This window comes from Eptatretus burgeri, chromosome 14 (assembly GCF_056783735.1).
Source record: "Eptatretus burgeri isolate ZD-2024b chromosome 14, Ebu_testis_v1, whole genome shotgun sequence".
NCBI lineage: Eukaryota > Metazoa > Chordata > Myxini > Myxiniformes > Myxinidae > Eptatretus > Eptatretus burgeri.
Genome location: NC_140974.1, coordinates 5,684,064 through 5,702,722, shown reverse-complemented (window position 1 = coordinate 5,702,722; position 18,659 = coordinate 5,684,064). Strand labels below are relative to the sequence as shown.

Below are 18,659 nucleotides of genomic sequence, written 5' to 3'. Positions count from 1 at the left end.
CAAAACATTACGTTTGGTGCAAACCCAACAAAGCACATCAGCCAAAGAACACTATCCCTACTGTGAAGCATGATGGTGGCAGCATCATGTTATGGGGCTGCTTTCATTCAGCAGGGACTGGCAAGCTTGTCAGGATAGAAGTGACAAAGGACGCTGCAACGTGCAGGAGAATCCTTGATGAAAACCTACTCATCAGCCATGAATCTGAAACTGGGTAAGAGATTCACATTTCAGCAGGACAATGATCCTAAGCACAAAGCTCAAGCCACACTGGGGTGGCTGAATAAGAATACAATAATTGTTCTTGAGTGGCCCAGTCAAAGTCCTGACTTGAACCCAATTGAACATTTATGGCAAGACGTGAAGATCACAGTCCATTGACGATCCCCATCATTACATTACGGGTGTTCCTGGCATGTAACCGTCTTCCACAATAACAATGTTTAGTTTGATATCTTCAGTTATTAATATTTAAAAAGTTCATTTGGAAAAATTGTTCCTACATAATTTGTCAGTTATCTTAATGTGGCATTATTGGTCGGAAGTGAATACTTTTGCAGGGCACTGTAATGTGCGTTATTATATGAATCTGATGGAGAGCAAGTACCTTGGAATGGTCATGACATTTCTCTTTTTGGGTTTCAAAGCAAAATGTTACCGTAATCGGGCACTGTAATTGTTACCTTATAGCTCTGTTAACCCTGAGCATGGGCCTCATGGCAGGCTTGCTCTGGGTTAACTCCCATCTGTTGTTGTGTTGTGTGCTCTTCCGTTATCTTTTAAATAGTTTTTCCTTTGCATTAATGCATAGTATTACTTACAATTTTGTATGTTTTTCCCATGCCCTTTTAAAAGGTTCCTGCTTTGGTAGAAAAATGTTTCCGTTTGAACTGCTGCGTGAAGAAACCATGAGTGCTTCTACTTCTTTTTTCAAACTTGGAAAGAATCTTTTAAAATGGGCAACTTTCTGACTAAATGGGCATGAATTTTTGTTCCAAGTAAATCTTAGTAGCCTTCAAACCAAGTAAATTGAATCGATTATTATCTGAGTTCCGAGCCGATCCTGGGCCTGGCAAAAAAAATTGCCAGACTTACTGGCATTTCTCTTTGTGAGTTTGCAAACCGAGTTTTTGCTACTGAATCCCAGCACTAATTCCCCTTTGAGTTCAGTGAATCGGAGTGCTATAATTTTCACGACACATGATGCGTCTTCATGTCCTGTGAAGCATCTTGCGCAACATCACGGGTAAAAAGGCATCACAGGAAAAACAGCACTTCTTCCAATGTGTTGACTTAAAGCCCCAAGAAAGGAGGAGGAGGAGTTCTTTGGACTATTGGTGATTGTTGTTGTTATTCTTCTTCCTGTTCTGTGATGTTTCAGGAAGTAATGTTTTTTTGGACGATTGGTGAGTCTTCTCCTTCTCCTTCTCCTTCTCCTCCTTCTCCTTCTCCTTCTCCTCCTTCTCCTTCTCTTTCTCCTTCTCCTTCTCCGTCTTCCTTCTTCTTCTTCCTTCTTCTTTCTTCTTTCTTCTTTCTTCTTTCTTCGTTTCAGGAAGTAATGTTTTTTTTTTTGGATGATTGGTGATTGTTGTTCTTCTTCTTCTTTCTTCTTTCTTCTTCCTTCTTTCTTCTTTCTTCTTTCTTCTTTCTTCGTTTCAGGAAGTAATGTTTTTTTTTTTGGATGATTGGTGATTGTTGTTCTTCTTCTTCTTTTTCTTCTTTCTTTTTCTGCTTCTTTTTCTTCTTCTTTCTTTTTCTTTTTCTTCTTCTTTTTCTTCTTTTTCTTCTTTTTCTTCTTTTTCTTCTTTTTCTTCTTTTCTCCTCCTCCTCCTCCTCCTCCTCAGGAAGTAATGTTTTTTTGGACGATTGGTGATGGTTGTTCTTCTTCTTCTTCCTGTTCTGTGGTGTTTCAGGAAGTAATGTCAGATTTGGAAGAGAGCAAGTACCAGAATTCTGAGCTGCGTCTCTCTGTGTATGGACGCTCTCGTGATGAGTGGAACAAACTTGCACACTGGGCTGTGAAGCATAACGTGCATTCGAAAAATGTCAGCTGGCTTATACAGATTCCACGGCTATAGTAAGTGCTCATTGCCGACATTATTCTTGTATTGCATTTGAATGAACAATGTTAGAGAGCAAATGATGTGTTTTTGACAAAATAAGGCGTGCGGCTTATCTCGCATTTGGATACCTCAACCTTTTCAATTTTGCAACACATCCTAAAATTATTTATTTGTTTTTTTATTTTATATTTTGTACACCATGTCGAGGCTCATGTAAGAGCTAATGACCAGAAACATATAAGAAGGCAGGAGAGGGAAGCACAAAATAGTGGAGAACAGAGACATTAGGAGATCTGTGGAAGAGAGAGGGTTGGGGTGGGGTACACGGGGTAAACAAGATGGACACTACAGGGACTTTCAGGAAGGAAAAAAGGGAATTTGTAGGTGAGTTTGGGCTGGATTAACGGGGGTAGAAAAGATCAAGATCTTAGATGGGGGAAGATATGAGATGGTGGTGGACAGCTGTTTTGAAGACCTGCAGGGAGGAGTGAGACGGAAGAGTGGGACATTGTTCCAGAGGTGGGAAAAAAGAGGAATTAAAGAGTGAAGGTGAGCAGTGATTCTAGATTTTGGTAGTTTCACCAGAAGGGGGTTTTTGGTGGACTTTGAGCACCCTGTGGAAATATTGGTATGAGAGATAGCAGACAGAGTTGGGGGGTGATGCCTGAGAGGAGACGATAGAAGACAGACCACCAACCTGCCTGCGGTGAGAGTGTAAGAAACCCAAAGACAGCCTCATTGCAGGATATACCAATGATCTTAAATGCCTTGGTTTCCACAGCATGAAGCCGAGAAAGGTGAGAGGGAGCAGGACCAGCCCAAATGCGGGGGAGAGCTGTACTTCATCAGGCTGTGGATGTACATGGTCAGGAACTCAAGTGTGCCAAGGAAGAACTTTGTACGACGGAGGATGCACAATCGGCGACTGGCTTTGGAGGCCAGCTTGGTGATGTTGCTATCCCAGGAAAGATCATGGCAGATAGTGAGGCCCAAAAGTTTGAATGAAAGGACTTCTTCAAGAGGATTGTTGAGAAAGTAGATGGGGGGAGGGGGGAGTGGAGGAGGGGTTTCCAGAAGGTCCTTTTGGAGAGACATGGTGAGAGTGTGAGATTTGTCAGGAAGAAAAGACATGTTCCACATGTTAGACCAGTTTGTGATTTTATCCAGATCTGCAGAGAGTGGGGAGGCTGCTGCTTGTTGATCTGGGGGAGGACAGATGGTATGGCAGAGGGTGGAGTCATCAGCAAAGAGATAAAGAGGATATTCCAGAGTCAGAAAGATCATTGATGAAAACAGGAAAAAGCACTTTGCCCATAACACTGCCTTGATGATGTCCAGCCTGGACAGGAAGAGGGGATGGGAGAATTCCATTTAGGGCCACACATTGACTGCGACAGGAGAGGAAGTCTGTGAGCCATGAATCAAGATTGCCTTGGATACCATAGGAAGAGAGTTTGGTGAGCAGGGCAGAGTGCCAGACCGTGTCAAAAGGGATATGTCTCGGTAGATGGCTCTGATCTCATGTCTGGCATTGAGGACCTACATCCATCGTTGAGAAAGCTGGAGTAGCAAGTCCAGGGTAGAGTGACCTGGTCTGAATCCAAATTGATGAAATCAGCCCATTGGGGAAGAGGAAGGATTTGATGTCTGAAGCGATGATGGATTCCATAACCTTGCTGATGATTGGGAGAAGGCTGATTGGTCTGTAGTTGCAGGGATCTGTTTTTGCACTTTTTTATGCAGCGTGGTCATGTTTGCTGATTTCCAAGCAGATGGCAGAAGACCTTGACAAAGTGAGAGGATGAATAGAACAGAAAGAGGGTGAGCAAGAGCAGCAGAGCAGGTTTTTTGGACACGTGGGCCGATGCCGTCTTTACCGGTTGTAGAATCTGAGTCGAGGTTTGACAGCAAGCTCTCCACTTTTTCAGAAGAAAAGGACAGAGTCCACGGACAGCTGATTGTGACTGGCTAAAGTGGGTGCAGAAAGCGATGAGTTTCGGACACAAGATTTCAATGCAAACACCGAGTTTAGGCATTCAGCCTTTTCACGTGTGGCATCAGCAATGTGGCCATTTGAGGTAAGGGAGAGGATGGAGAGACAATATACACCAGAAACAGATTTGATTCGATGCCACCAGGACTTGGATGAGGGAGAGACGTTTGAGAGTTCAAACTTGAGATTAGAAAGATGTTGTTTTCTTGCTTTCCTGAGGGTAGTCACACACTTGTTCCGAGTTTTATTGAAGGAACTGAGATTGCCTTCAGTTGGATGTGCCTTCCATGAGGTGAAGGCAAGTTGTTTCAGGAAGGTTTTGGCACTTTCTTTGTACAAAGTTTTGGCAATAAATCGTGACCTCCTTCTTCTCCTTCTTCCCCTTCTTCTCCTCCTTCTTCTCCTTCCTTCCATCCTTCGCAGCAGTAAGTAAACTACTCAAGGTTGAGTTTGCCAAGTAAACCAAATTCAAAGGTTTTGATTCCCCAATATTTGATGCAATCGAACGGCACAAAGGGAGGGACACTGGGGTGACAGCTGAGGGAATATCTTACTTAATACAGCAGAAGTGTGTTTGTGCGGTACGAGAAGTAACCAACATCCTGGTAAGATTTTATCAGTCGTCATTTGCTAACCAGAGAAGTGTTGATGTGTTGCACATGTCTCGCACTGAGATTTTTGTACCGAGTTGCATGAGGATGAAATTTTTTTTTTGGTATGCCGTACATGTTGTGGAAAGTGCTTTGCTGCAACACGGGAAGTTGTGGTTTATGATGCATAATGTAATTGTCAACTATGCGTTAGTGCTGAACAGGATTTGTTAGGTTTTTTTTGGGGTGGATTTTTGTCAAACTCGGCACTGACAAACATGAGAAGTATGTTGTATGGTGTTTTTGTTGGTTTAACATTTTCTCCCCATTGATTTCCGCCCCCCCCCCCCACCCCACTACCCCTGCTTTATCCTTCAGTGACATCTATCACTCAAAGAATCAGTTGCAGAACTTCCAGGAAATGTTAGAAAACATTTTTCTTCCACTGTTTGAGGTGACCATTGACCCTTCTTCAGACCCAGACCTACATACCTTCTTGCAAGATGTGAGCACTGGAAGGGAGGGATTAATTTTCCACGTGATTAATTTTCACACGAGTGGCCACAATTTTTCTGTGATCATGATTACGTTTGTGATGTTCTGTGATGTGATGTGATGATACGATTATGTGATGTTCTAGGTGACTGGCTTTGACAGTGTCGATGATGAATCTCGCCCTGAGCAACACATCCTCACTGTGACCAGTCCAACACCTGATACTTGGACAGGACCTGAAAATCCTCCTTACGCTGCATATCTCTATTACACCTATGCCAACATGTCTGTTTTGAATTACCTGCGCAGGTGTGCCACGTCGGGCTGCCATTCTTGATGTAAAGATATAATCGATGATGCCCATCATGCAGTGAAATGTTCTTGCTTTTACCTTCTGCTGTTTTACACCCAGTTGAGTAATCTTTCTGCATTTTCTCCCTCTCGTTACAAGTGCTTTTGTTCAAACCAGCAGGTGCACATTTAAAGAAGAAGTTTCCTTCGCCAAATAATTGGACCTTGTCTGAGATGGAATAAAGAAGCGTATTTATTTATTTTAGCAGTATGTACCTCTGTTCTTGTCCTTCCGATATCTTGCAGGCAGCGAGGCATGCCCACTTTTGTGTTGCGTCCGCATTGTGGTGAGGCTGGTCCTGTTCACCATCTTGTGGCCGGTTTCCTTCTCGCCGAAAACATCTCCCATGGCCTTCTGCTTCGCAAGGTGTGTTCCTCAGCCTTCCTTGTACCTCAAAGGCTTTTCCTTTTGGTATGGGAGAAAGAAAGAAAAAAAAATCCGATGGTGTTTGTTTCTTGCATGATAGATTTGGGAATGTTCTCCTATCTTTAATATGGTATATAGTAGTACAAGTTTCTTGTTATGGCCACGGGTACCAAGTGTGTTATGAGGGGGTTAATCCTCGTTTCTCCTCGGAAGAACTGGACCTGGGGCCACCGCTTACAATTAACTGTGGTATGGTAGGCTGCTTAACAACCACGAACTCCAATCAATTAACCACGAGTTCCAGTGTCCACCGTCTAATTTGCCATTTAACTCGAGGTCACGTGACCTGACTGGGGAACACGCCCTCAGCAATGCACCAATCTTATCTTAATTAGATCTTAAGTAAGGTGTACGCCGACTATGACAGGTTAATTTGTTTGGGAATTATTTTTCAGTCTATCTAGGTTGGGACAATGCCAGATCAAGGAAGGAAATGACAAGCACGGACAGGTTAAAATGTCAACAAGGAATTTATTAAGAAAAATAAATAAACTGAAGAACTTTTTCTTCTTTCCCTGGGAAGAATTCCTTCCCCACCATCGAACAAGATGCAACTCCCAATTAACACAGGCCTGGCTTATGACGCCATGTTTGGGGCGCCAAAGGGCGGCCATTTTCTGGAATTGCCGAGCGAAAACGTAGGGTGCTCGTAAAACGTCAACTTCAGCCATCGCCTCCCCGTTCAGCCTGACACGAACAGGAGCCAGCCAACGTCCATGGAGCTGCCGAACGGGGCGTTGATGGAAAAAGGTGGATGTCGAACGTTGGTGAAAGAGAGGTGGGTGCCGAACGTCAATGGAAAATGGTGAATGCCTGAGGTAAATGATCTACAGCCATGTCTGACCGTCAGAATAAACTGTCCAGAAAAAGTCTGCGGTATGTTTCAATCGATTGTCCTGTAAGTCCTAAGTGGAAATAAATTGTCTATTTCCAAGTTGATGCCTCCTGATGGAAAGGGGTAGAATGAGTCTCCGTTGGGCTAACGACTACGTGTAAAATCATACGTCATGAACGTGTCGTAAAGAGGAAAAGGTTATCTCATAAAAAAGAAAGGGAACCGATTCTTTACCATTCTTCAACGCATCAAAGAGTTAGAATCCTACCAGACAAGGGGATGGGTCCATTCTGAACATGCATTTATGGAAATAACTGTCAGGACCTGGATGTTGTGTGCATTAGTCTGATCCGATTCTGAAATCCATGACAATGTATATGTATACGAGGTCTGTGTAAAAAGTAATGGGACTGACTTCACAGAATTTTATTCCAAAAAAATATATTGAAATCACAGCTTGTCCCCTTCAAAATAGTTTCCCTCCAGTCTCACACACTTGTCCATCCTCTTCTTCCACGCTTCGATGCACCCCCGGAAGGCTTCTTCTGGAATCCTCTGGAGCTCCGTCGTCACATACCTTTTGATGGCCTCCACATCAGGAAATCGCGTCCCCTTGATCACCCCTTTGAGCTTGGGGAATAGGAAAAAAAACACAAGGTGCCAAGTCTGGTGAATGCGGGGGTTGCTCCAGGGTTGGCACGTTCCTCTCCGCCAGAAACTGTCGGATGCTCAGGGCACGGTGAACAGGGGCGTTGTCATGGTGGGGCACCCAGGTGTTGTTCTCCTCCAGATCCCTCCTGTTGTCCCGGACTGATCTCATGAGGCGCCGGAGGATGTCCTTGTTCACATATTGATTCACTGTTTGACCCTGTGGTAGAAACTCGAAGTGGATGATGCCCTTGGTGTCAAAAAATGCGATGTGAATGACCTTGGACTTTGACATCCTTGCTTTCTTTGGTCATGGTGATGCCGGACTTTTCCACTGACGACTCTGCCGTTTGGTGTCGGGATCGTATTCGAATATCCACGATTCATCGCCAGTAATAACTCTCCCGAGCAGGTCTGGATCGTTCTCGAGGCGCTCGATAATGTCTTGACAGTCATTGACTCTTTGCTCTTTCTGGTCCTCGGACAACAGCTTGGGTACCAACTTTGCGCACACCTTGCGCATTTTGAGATTTTCAGTGATGATGCTCCAAACAGTGTCCTTGTTGATGGAAAGTTCCTCAGCAATCATCCGCACCGTGAGTCGATGACCTGCAAGCACCATCTGCTTCACACACTCGATGTTGTCCGCGTTCTGCTCGTTGAAGGTCTTCCAGACCATGGATCGTCTTCACCTCCTCCCCTCCCTCTTTGAACCTCTTGTGCCGTTCAAATGCACGTGTACGTGACATCGTTTCTTCCCCGTAGACTTGCTGCAGCACTGCGAAGGATTCGGAAGTTGTTTTGCCAAGCTTAGCAAGAAACTTCAGATTGGCTCTCTGCTCACGACTCATATCGTGACAACTCGGACGAGACAACGTGTAAAGCACAACCTGTAAAAAATCACACAACGAGCACAGTCAACCAACACCAATCGTGTATATGTATGTATATATATATATGTATGTATATATATATATATATATATATATATATATATATATATATATATATATATATATATATATATATATCTTCTTCTTCCTCTTTCGGCTTGCTCCCGTTAGGGGTCGCCACAGCGGACCAACTGTCTCCATTTCGCTCTATCCTCCACATCTTCCATTGACACTCCAACCACCCGCATATCCGCCCTCACCGCATCCATGAACCTCTTCTTCCCCCTCTCCCACTGCCTCCAGACTCGCCTTCCCCGTCTCCTTCTCCTCCTTCGCCCAGCAGTAGCACAATTTCCACTGGTACCCTGCTGACCACCGGTACCGGTGGCGGTCGTTGGTAGCCCGGGCCTCGACCGATCCGGTATGGAAATTCGTTTTGTTGTCTGCATAATGATTTGGCATAGGTTTTTATGCCGGATGCCCTTCCTGACGCAACCCTGGTCGCCTCTTGCGACACACAGGGATATGGTACACCTATTCTAACCGGGGCATACACCGGGCCCAGTACAACTGGTGCTCATTTCGCCGACCTCGGAAGGATGGCAGGCTGAGTCAACCCCCTGGTGTTTTCGACTTGGTTTATATATATATATATATATATATATATATATATATATATATATATATATATATATATATATATATATATATATATATATATATATATATATATATATATATATATATATATATATATATATATATTTTGCTGGAATGTTGCAAAAGCGTGTGACACAACCCGTTCATTCAAGTTGTGTAAGTGGAGCACACAGCAGGCTCAGTCCCGTTACTTTTTCAACGGATCTCGTATGTATATGTATATATATACACACGAGTGGGGTGTGCTGACACATTGTGTAAGCGTGTGAACCGTGTTTCCCTATTGTCTCTGGTCATTCACCTGCATTTGATTTTTAATTTATTCATTTTAATTTTTGTTTTTTTTTTCATTTTCGGATGCTTTGCGATGGTTCTGGGTTTTTTTGTTGTTTTGTTTTGTTTTTCCTGGTGTAATGGCTTCGATGCCTATTGGCACATAATATTTCAGCTTTCTATGTCACCCGGAAGGCACCGATCTTTAACATCAGCCAGTGGTTAGAATGAGCTTTATATGTATTGTTGGGGGTCGGGTGAGAAGACCACTTGGTGGGGGAAGCTGTCTCGGTTCCCACCAGACTCCACCGTATTGAAGGCCGTCGCACACGGATAATTCCGTGATGCGGCGGGTCGCTTAACCGACCATGGACGCCAATAACTCAACCGAGTGACCTTGGGTACTCCCGTCTATGGGTTAATCGGGTTACCTAATTAATCACATGGTTTAATTGCACGCCCTCGGTATGCCTTGTCCGAACCAGATCACTTTACCGGATCCGATGCAGCCGAGCGACACTGCCAAGGATGTACCGGCTAAAAGGAACGGATCGTTGGGAATTGAGTCCCGGCTAAACTAGGATTCAGACCATGCTGGATCAATGAAAGAAACCACAAAGGCGAGCTTGGAACATTCCTCATGATAATTTATTTGCAATGGGCGAGGAAAGGTATGTGGTACGATAAAGATTTATTGGGGTGTGTTGTGCAGAGATAGTGGAGAGAGGTGTGGTGCAGCAAATAAACGGACAACTTACAAAAGGGGACACAGAGCAGACTTAATGTGAAATTAATAACAATAATAAAGATAACGTTCTTCTGCAGTCTTACTTAAGCAGATCGGTGCCAGCACACGCACGCACGCACGCACACACACACGCAGACACAGAAAACCCGATGAAGAGAAAGTTTTGAACAGGAAGGGAGGGGAGTTGAGGCTACGTTCTCTGTACCTTTGTGCTTGATAGCACGACACGCCACCAATACGTTTGGGCGGGGGGGGGGGGGGGCTCCGTAGTGCGGTACCCAACTGGGCGCGTCGTCTCTGGCTTCAGCCGCACGTGTGGAGACTGTTCGGAAAGGAGGAGCTTGAGTCGGGAAGGGGCGGAGTCCAGAGTGCGAGAATGGAGTGGTGGGACCAGGTAGACGAGTGGAGTCGACGTCGTGTGGGTGGAGACGAGGCAGAGTCTGGGCAGCAGGAGGCGAGTGGTGGCGGTGTCGACGAGGCGAGAGCGGGAGAGAGGCAGAGAAAGGCGAAGGGACTGCCCCAACCTTTAAAGGGCCTGCCGTGCGGGGGGGGGGGGAGGGGCCATGCCGAATCAAAACGTCATCACCTGAATCGGGCGCTCCGATTAGCCCCGACCCCTCATGTGGCCCGCCAACTTTGGCCGGAAACCGCCTCACTTAGTTTCAGGCAAAGCCATCCCAGACAGCAGGAATATTCCGCTCCGACCCCACAAGATGACATGAATCGCCACCGAAATTGGCATGCGAATCGTCCAAAAACTCCCAGGCCGTGCGCGGGTGACCGGTCGAGGGTCCCGCATGCCCGCTCGGGCGTTCGACCAGCGTCTATCAACGCGCTCGCTCCACGCGCGCCAACATGGCCCGCACTGTACATTCCCTGGCTCGATTGCAGCTTCGCTGACCGTAGAGACGAGAAGACGTTCACCATCCATGGAGAATCCGCTGCTGCCAGCGAGGGCCGAGGTACATCGCCATGGATAAATCCATGCACGTTTCATGAGCGGCGTATGTGTCTGCCTTCGATCACATTCCATCCATTACGCACGTGGCCAGCGTGTGCGCGTGGCGAAAAACAATATATGTCGGATATTGAGGTTGAAAAGGAACAAGCCGCTTCTACTCCTCACACTCATCTTCCACCCAACATGGCGTGCAGTCGTCTTTATCGGCCTCCGTATGCGTTTCGTGCAGCCTCTTAAGAGGTATTTATTTGTATGCCTTTTTAATGCAACCGGCTATCCTCCCCAAATCATCGGAAGCCCGAGTCGATAATCCTGCACTGCCAAGTGCACCACATGACTCTCTGCACATGCCGGGTTTAGGCCTCACCCGGGAACGAGGATCTCTGTGCAGCAGTTCCCTCACAGCGGCGCCACACGCGCTGGCCTCCATTAGGCCCCACCTTGCAGTGAAGGCGCACGTGACTGATTTACCTCAGGAATAATCAGACGAAAAGAAGAGTTGGGACGAAATGAAGAAGAAAATGATTTAAGCAACCCTAGCTATTCGATCATCAAAAGGAAAGGGACTATCTACACGTATCATAATGGAATAACTGTCTTGGGACACCTATCTGTTGTATGCATGCGGTTCCGAGAACCGCAAAAGTATATTATACGAGCAAATACCACCCGTCACTTTACCGACAGTTATACTAAAGGAGGGAGAAAAAGTGGGAGGAAGAGGGAGAGATGGGTGGGTGAGAGTGCGGGGAGAGAGGAGGGAGAGGGAGCAAGGATGGGTGGCGGAAGGAAAGAAGGTGTGAGGTGAGAGGAAGGGAAGGCTGACGTGCGGTGGAGCGTTGATGACGATTCATTCCGTCTCATCAAAATTATTCTGCATAGAATAACAGTGAAGATGGAAACAAAATATTGTCTGAAATCCATTTTCTACCAGTTATACTCTAAACACTTCTCGAAGACAAACTCCCGTCCAAACATAAATACCATGCAGAACCAAGCTGTCCAGAGACTAATACCGCCCAGACATAACTACCGTAGTGATATGGAGAGAGAGGAGAGGAAAGTGGGAGAAGGGTACCGCACTGTGTTAGGAGGAGAGAGAGAGACAGAAAGACAGACAGATAGACAGATAGAGATAGATAGATATATAAATGGGGGTAGGGTAGTCGGCAGAAATAATATTTTGTGTTTTATGAACAACACACACACACACACACACACACACACACACACACACACACACACACACACACACACACACACACACACACACACACACACACACGCTTGGCTGATATCGGTAATCAGCAGGTTGGAGTCATTTAGAAAACGCGTTAAACGGCAAATGGCTGGGAAATCTGGTGTTATTTCACAACTCGCTTAGGGTGACAGAGCACGAGTTTGTGCATGTATATATAAATATTGTTACGGAAATGGCCCTTGGTGTGTTACTAAATATAGGATTAGCCCAGATCCCCCATTAAATGCATGTTTAGCCAGGTTGTTCGGTTAATGGACGCTACATGTGTGTCGGGAGGAATAAAAGGCTGTTAATCGTTGGTACATTGGTGGTGGACCGAGAGGTTTTCTTCTTCCTTCCTCTCTTTGGACAATAGACTCCACCCAGCGCGCTGAGAGGGGGAGTGGCCTCGAGAAGGAAGTGAAACTGAAGAGAGGAGTTTCTCGGCTTCGTAAAGGGCGCGCCCCCCCCCCCAAAAAGTGGTGAAACTGTGAGCGTCGAGGTGGCGCCGATTGGCTGTACACGGGACGGCTGTGTCCGTTTTCATGAGGAACGAGCCGAAAGAAAGGCAGGGAAGGCAACAGAGAAACGACGAGTGTCGAGTCGCGATCTGCTGGATGAGCAGTCTGCTTCGAGGCGAGCGTGCACCAGAAAAAGGTGGAACTGAGAGCACCGAGGTCAGTCTGCGATCGGCAGAAGCTGAACCTAAGTGCGCCGAGTCTGCGATTGGCAGAAGCTGAACCTGAGTGAGCCGAGTCTGCGATTGGCAGAAGCTGAACCTGAGTGCGCCGAGTCTGCTAGGGCACAAGCTGAACCTGAGTGCGCCGAGTCTGCTAGGGCACAAGCTGAACCTGAGTGCGCCGAGTCTGCTAGGGCACAAGCTGAACCTGAGTGCGCCGAGTCTGCTAGGGCACAAGCTGAACCTGAGTGCGCCGAGTCTGCTAGGGCACAAGCTGAACCTGAGTGCGCCGAGTCTGCTAGGGCACAAGCTGAACCTGAGTGCGCCGAGTCTGCTAGGGCACAAGCTGAACCTGAGTGCGCCGAGTCTGCTAGGGCACAAGCTGAACCTGAGTGCGCCGAGTCTGCTAGGGCACAAGCTGAACCTGAGTGCGCCGAGTCTGCGATCAGCAGAAGCTGAACCTGAGTGCGCCGAGTCTGCGATCGACAGAAGCTGCACCTGAGGGTCGAGTCTGCCATCGGCCGAGAAAGAAAAGCTGGACCTTGTGAGAAACCAGCTGAGACCCACCATCGATCTTACGGTCTTGTGCCGTCAACATTGCACGGGGTCAGAACGCGCTGAGGAGGGCGTGCGCAAGCGGTGCTTTGAGAAGAAAGAGTACGGCACCGCCATCTTGCCACACGGCGTGCTCGAGCTTGGGGGCTCCAATCCGTGGACATCAGCTTGTCACGAGCCACATTCGTGCTTTTGACACTTTCCTCTCGTTCATGAAACATCACCAATACTCTGTGTCTTGTCTGCATGCTGTCCATGTTCTGTCTGCATGTCGTTTAAGGTTTATCTCGTTCGGGTCCCCTTCGAAACCCATAATCCGTAGCTCCCTAATTAAGAACGGGTTATAGATTAATTATAACATTGTCGTGAATGCTTTGCTTGTGTCGTGTTTCCCCGATGTCCCCAATAAATCTGGCTGATTCGTATGAAGTTGCCACTTTGAATTAATTTGTGCCGCGCCGAGAAACGACCCGCTCGATTTGGATATAAAAACGAAAATGGTTAGACTGGTAGACTCCGCTCGGTCTCAGACAAAACCAGTCTGGAACTGGGGTGTATTCCCCCAGCTGGCAAGGTACAGGTGTATTTTGGTATCGTGGTTCGAGACGCGTAACCCGAGAATTGTGCCGAACCAGCCGGCGTTATAACCTCGGAGACGGCGGTGGTTAGGGTGGCGCCAAATCTGTACCATTTGTCTGTCGAGAGTAGGGTGCGAAAAACCCAAACTGGTTGTGGACAGTGGATTGACACGCTCGTCCGGAGCCCCACCCCCGGATCCGTAACTATATATATATATATATGTATGTGTATATATATATATATATATATATATATATATATATATATATTCATCATCTGATCGAGCAAACTCAGGCATTAGCAACAACTCTTCTCCACAGATCCCCTTCTCTCCATACGGCCTGGCAACTCCCGCCTGCCAATACCCGAATCGCGCTCTGGAGTATCGATGTAGGTTAGGGCCGGTCTACCTCGTGTTCTGTGACCGTGCAATGGTTCCCATAGGATAGTGCAATGGACAGTTTCCTCCTGGCTTCTCCAGCAATGTCCACTGAACCTAAGACGCCTGTGCAGTAATGTCTTGATACCTGTGGTAGTGTACCATATAGCTCACTATTTGTCAGGTGCTGTCGCCAGGAAATGTTCAGGGCGGCTCTTCGAAGTCTCGTATAAACCCCATCTAATCTCCTGGTCAAGGTCTGTGTAAGTGTCCAGAATTCTGCTCCATTGAGGAGGACACTTTCAACAGCAGCTTGAAAAAATCCTAGCTTTTGATCTCGGGTCAGTTCGCTTTTCCAGATGGTAGTTAACTTTGATGACGCTGCCCAGGATTTGGCAATTTGAATTTCCATGTCCTTAGCAGTATCATCTACCCAAGATCCTTGGTACTGAAAATCACTGACGTGTTTTAGTGTATCTCCTTGAAGAGCAACAAGTGTGTTATCATGATTGGTGTTGAATGACATGTACTCTGTTTTGCCAGCGTTGATGTTAAGGCCTATCTCTTTAGCAGCAGATTCGACCCTATGCAGGAGTTTTTGTGCATCCTGGAAGGTATCAGAATGTAATGCGATGTCATCAGCAAAGTCTGTATCTGTGCTGGTTACCACAGGATACCTCTTGCTTCGGCGTTGTTGCAGAGTAAATCGGAGTTGCTCATGATCTCGAGTTGCTTTGTGCATCGCATAATCAAGCATGATGATAGACTGGAATGGTGCTTGAGTATCCCCCTGAAGGACGCCTGCAAGAATGGCAAAGAATTCTGTGTCGCCGTCAGGGCTCTTAACATGTGCAATGGTGTCATTATACATGATGCCAATGGCATTGACTAAGAACTGCGGAATGATGTAAGCTAGGAGAATTTGGACCATTTTACCTCGGCGGATGTTGTCGAAGGCTTTTCGGAAATCTACAAATGTTAAAATGGCAGGTAGATGTTTTACTTTAATGCCTTCGATTATCCTTCTCAGTGTCAGAATTTGCGCAATGGTACCTCTGTTTGGACCGAAGACATTTTGATTATTGCGAAGTAGGGGTTCAATATGAGGACGAATTCGGTATAGCAGTAGGTTGTTGTATATTTTAGCCGAAATGCAGGTTAAACTGATACCCCTATAATTACTAGCTAGGCTCGGGGTACAAATGGGGTACTCGGGGTACTACAACTCAGGTTAAAAATGCAAGTTTGTGTATGTGGGGAGGGGGTGGGGGTAACATAGGATAATTGTCCACAGCCTCACATGAGGATGTGGGGGTGTGGGGGAGGAGGGCGTAAATTCACTTTGTAAATGTTTACCATGTTGTGCCACCTCGTGGTGGTGGTAGGAGGGTATTACAGTTTCCTTGTGTATTTATTTATATACTAGCTGAAGTACCCGGTAATACCCGGGAAATTTGCCCTATTTTCCTCACGCTAGTTAGACTGAGGCATTCGTTGTATGGAGAAAATTAGGAAGGCTTCTTTTATTCCTCAGATTTATGGAAGGAAGGCTTTATGCTGCCGTAATCCTCAGATAGGTCAGAGTTGAAGGCGTCCTTGAGCCACTCAATGTTTCTAGCAGCAGTGGCAACTGTCCTCGATGTCCTGCCAAAACCCGGACCTAGAAAGCTGGAACGTGAGTTTTGTGCTTCTCTCACCCGTCGGTGTGATGCTCTATTTGCAGTTAGGCGACGTGCTCTCTCTGCAGCTGACTCTGCTTGCCTGGCTCGTTCATGAGCAGATATATCAGCAGTAAGATGACCTCTCTCTCTCTCTCTCTCTCTCTCTCTCTCTCTCTCTCTCTCTCTCTCTCTCTCTCTTTTTTTTCTCTCTCTCTCTCTCTCTCTCTCTCTCTCTCTCTCTCTCTCTCTCTCTCTCTCTCTCTCTCTCTCTCTCTCTCTCTCTCTCTCTCTCTCTCTCTCTCTCTCTCTCTCTCTCTCTCTCTCTCTCTCTCTCTCTCTCTCTCTCTCTCTCTCTCTCTCTCTCTCTCTCTCTCTCTCTCTCTCTCTCTCTCTCTCTCTCTCTCTCTCTCTCTCTCTCTCTCTCTCTCTCTCTCTCTCTCTCTCTCTCTCTCTCTCTCTCTCTCTCTCTCTCTCTCTCTCTCTCTCTCTCTCTCTCTCTCTCTCTCTCTCTCTCTCTCTCTCTCTCTCTCTCTCTCTCTCTCTCTCTCTCTCACCCCTATATCTCTCTCTCTCTCTCTCACCCCTATATCTCTCTCTCTCTCCCCTATCTCTCCCTCTCTCTCTCTCACCCCTATCTCTCTCTCTCTCTCTCTCACCCCTATATCTCTCTCTCTCTCTCTCACCCCTATATCTCTCTCTCTCTCTCTCACCCCTATATCTCTCTCTCTCTCTCTCTCTCTCTCTCTCTCTCTCTCTCTCTCTCTCTCTCTCTCTCTCTCTCTCTCTCTCTCTCTCTCTCTCTCTCTCTCTCTCTCTCTCTCTCTCTCTCTCTCTCTCTCTCTCTCTCTCTCTCTCTCTCTCTCTCTCTCTCTCTCTCTCTCTCTCTCTCTCTCTCTCTCCAGCTGACTCCGCTTGCCTGGCTCTTTCATGAGCAGATCGATCAGCAGTCAGCTGTTGCCGTGCACGTCCAGTTGGAGAATTCAAATAACAGGAGGAGAATGTGTATGTTTAAAAAGTCGACGAATACAAACATTTTGTATTTCAAAAAACCCTAGCGTTTTTAACCATGAAGCCTTTTGTTATGATTAATATGCCGGCGCATTATTCGAAAGCCATTTTTTTTTCTAATGGAAATTTTATTTATTTTATATATATTTATATATATATATATATATAATATATTTATATGTATTTTTTATATATATATATATATATATATATATATATATATATATATATTTTTCTCATTTTTATGGAGAGCCACTTAGCGCATCCTGGAGCTGAATGTTAATTCTATATTTGTGTAAAGTTTCATCAAGATCGGTTCACTGGTCTCGGAGCTTATTCGTTACAAACAAACACACGGACAGACAGAAGGACTGCCATCTATATAGTAGATATATATATATATATATATATATTTTTTTTTTACATTGGCAGTGCAATGGTTAAAGCACTCTTCACACAAGTAAATTTGTCGTCCTCTTTTCTCTCCCCCCCCCGCCCCCTTCCAAAAAGGAGATGCCTGTCAAAGTCTGATATCGTGTGTTGGACGTTTCTTGCGGGAAGGGAGATCAGGGTGAACTGGAGAGGGGGCAAAGGTGGGGGGAGTAGGATATGAATGGGTGGGGGGAAGGGGTTAAAGTACTCTCTGCATGGGTAAATGTCTTCCTTTCCTCCTCCTCCTACCCAAAATGGAAAAAATATAAACCAGAGGGAGCTGGGGACATTGTGTGAGGGAAATCATTTCCATCAGCAAGGGGTGTGCGGGGTGGGGGGGGGTGGGAGAGGAGGTGGAAGCTACAAATTCCAAACTCTGGGCATAGCGACAACTTTGTGAAGGAAGTAACATGGGCTCTGAGGCCACATATTCTGTTTTGAGTCCACAAAGTGATGCCACAGTGACCAATATAGCAATTTTCAGCAAACAGGATGACTAATTAGTCTGTCAGCGAATCAATGTGGAGGCTCTGCTAGTATATATATATATATATATATATATATATATATATATATATATATATATATATATATATATATATACATATACAGTAATCCCCCGTTTCTTGCGGGGGTTACGTTCCAAACCTCCCCGCTTAGTGAAAATCCGCGATGAATGGACGCCTCCCCAAAAAATCGACTCGTCTGGTCTGTTTGGGAGTGATCGGGTTTGAGGTGCCTGAGATCGACTCGTTTGGTCTGGTTGGTTTGGCAGTGCTTGGGTTTGAGGTGCCGGAGATCGACTCGTTTGGTCTGGTCGGTTTGGCAGTGATTTGGTTTGAGGTGCCGGAGATCGACTCGTCTGGTCTGGTTGGTTTTGAGGTGCTTGGGTACAAGCAGTGCTTGTCCAATGGCGGCAAACCTTTTTCCTTCCCCAAACATATATCGAGCACCTTAACCTTCTCCTGGGGCGTCAGGACCTTCCTCTGGCGCTTCGGTTCCTTGCCAGAAGCCTTAGAAGGTGCAGGGCAGTTGGGGGGCTTGGAGAAAAAATGTAGAAAATATTCGAAGTTCATAAGCGAAACTTTGTCTCGTGCGTTGTGTGACTGGTCGAGCACCACATGTTATAATTTATATTTTATATATTATTACCACGATGTACTGGGGGGAATCCGCAGAAAAAATTAGT

General features: G+C 46.1%; 1 protein-coding gene across 4 annotated transcripts in view; it reads left to right on the top strand.

Annotated features, from left to right (window-relative positions):
- The window catches only part of LOC147012590 (AMP deaminase 2-like), a 79,653-nt gene that overhangs the window by 55,133 nt on the left and 5,861 nt on the right, over positions 1-18,659 (top strand). For 3 of the 4 annotated variants that reach the window (XM_085853598.1, XM_085853596.1, XM_085853599.1), the window contains 4 exons: positions 1,914-2,077; positions 5,025-5,151; positions 5,287-5,450; positions 5,739-5,859. In XM_085853598.1, coding sequence (XP_085709724.1) covers positions 1,914-2,077; positions 5,025-5,151; positions 5,287-5,450; positions 5,739-5,859 — 576 coding nt within the window. Of the gene's footprint in view, positions 1-1,913; positions 2,078-5,024; positions 5,152-5,286; positions 5,451-5,738; positions 5,860-15,903; positions 15,973-18,659 lie in introns of those variants that run through there. The other variant, XM_085853600.1, reaches the window with a different exon arrangement.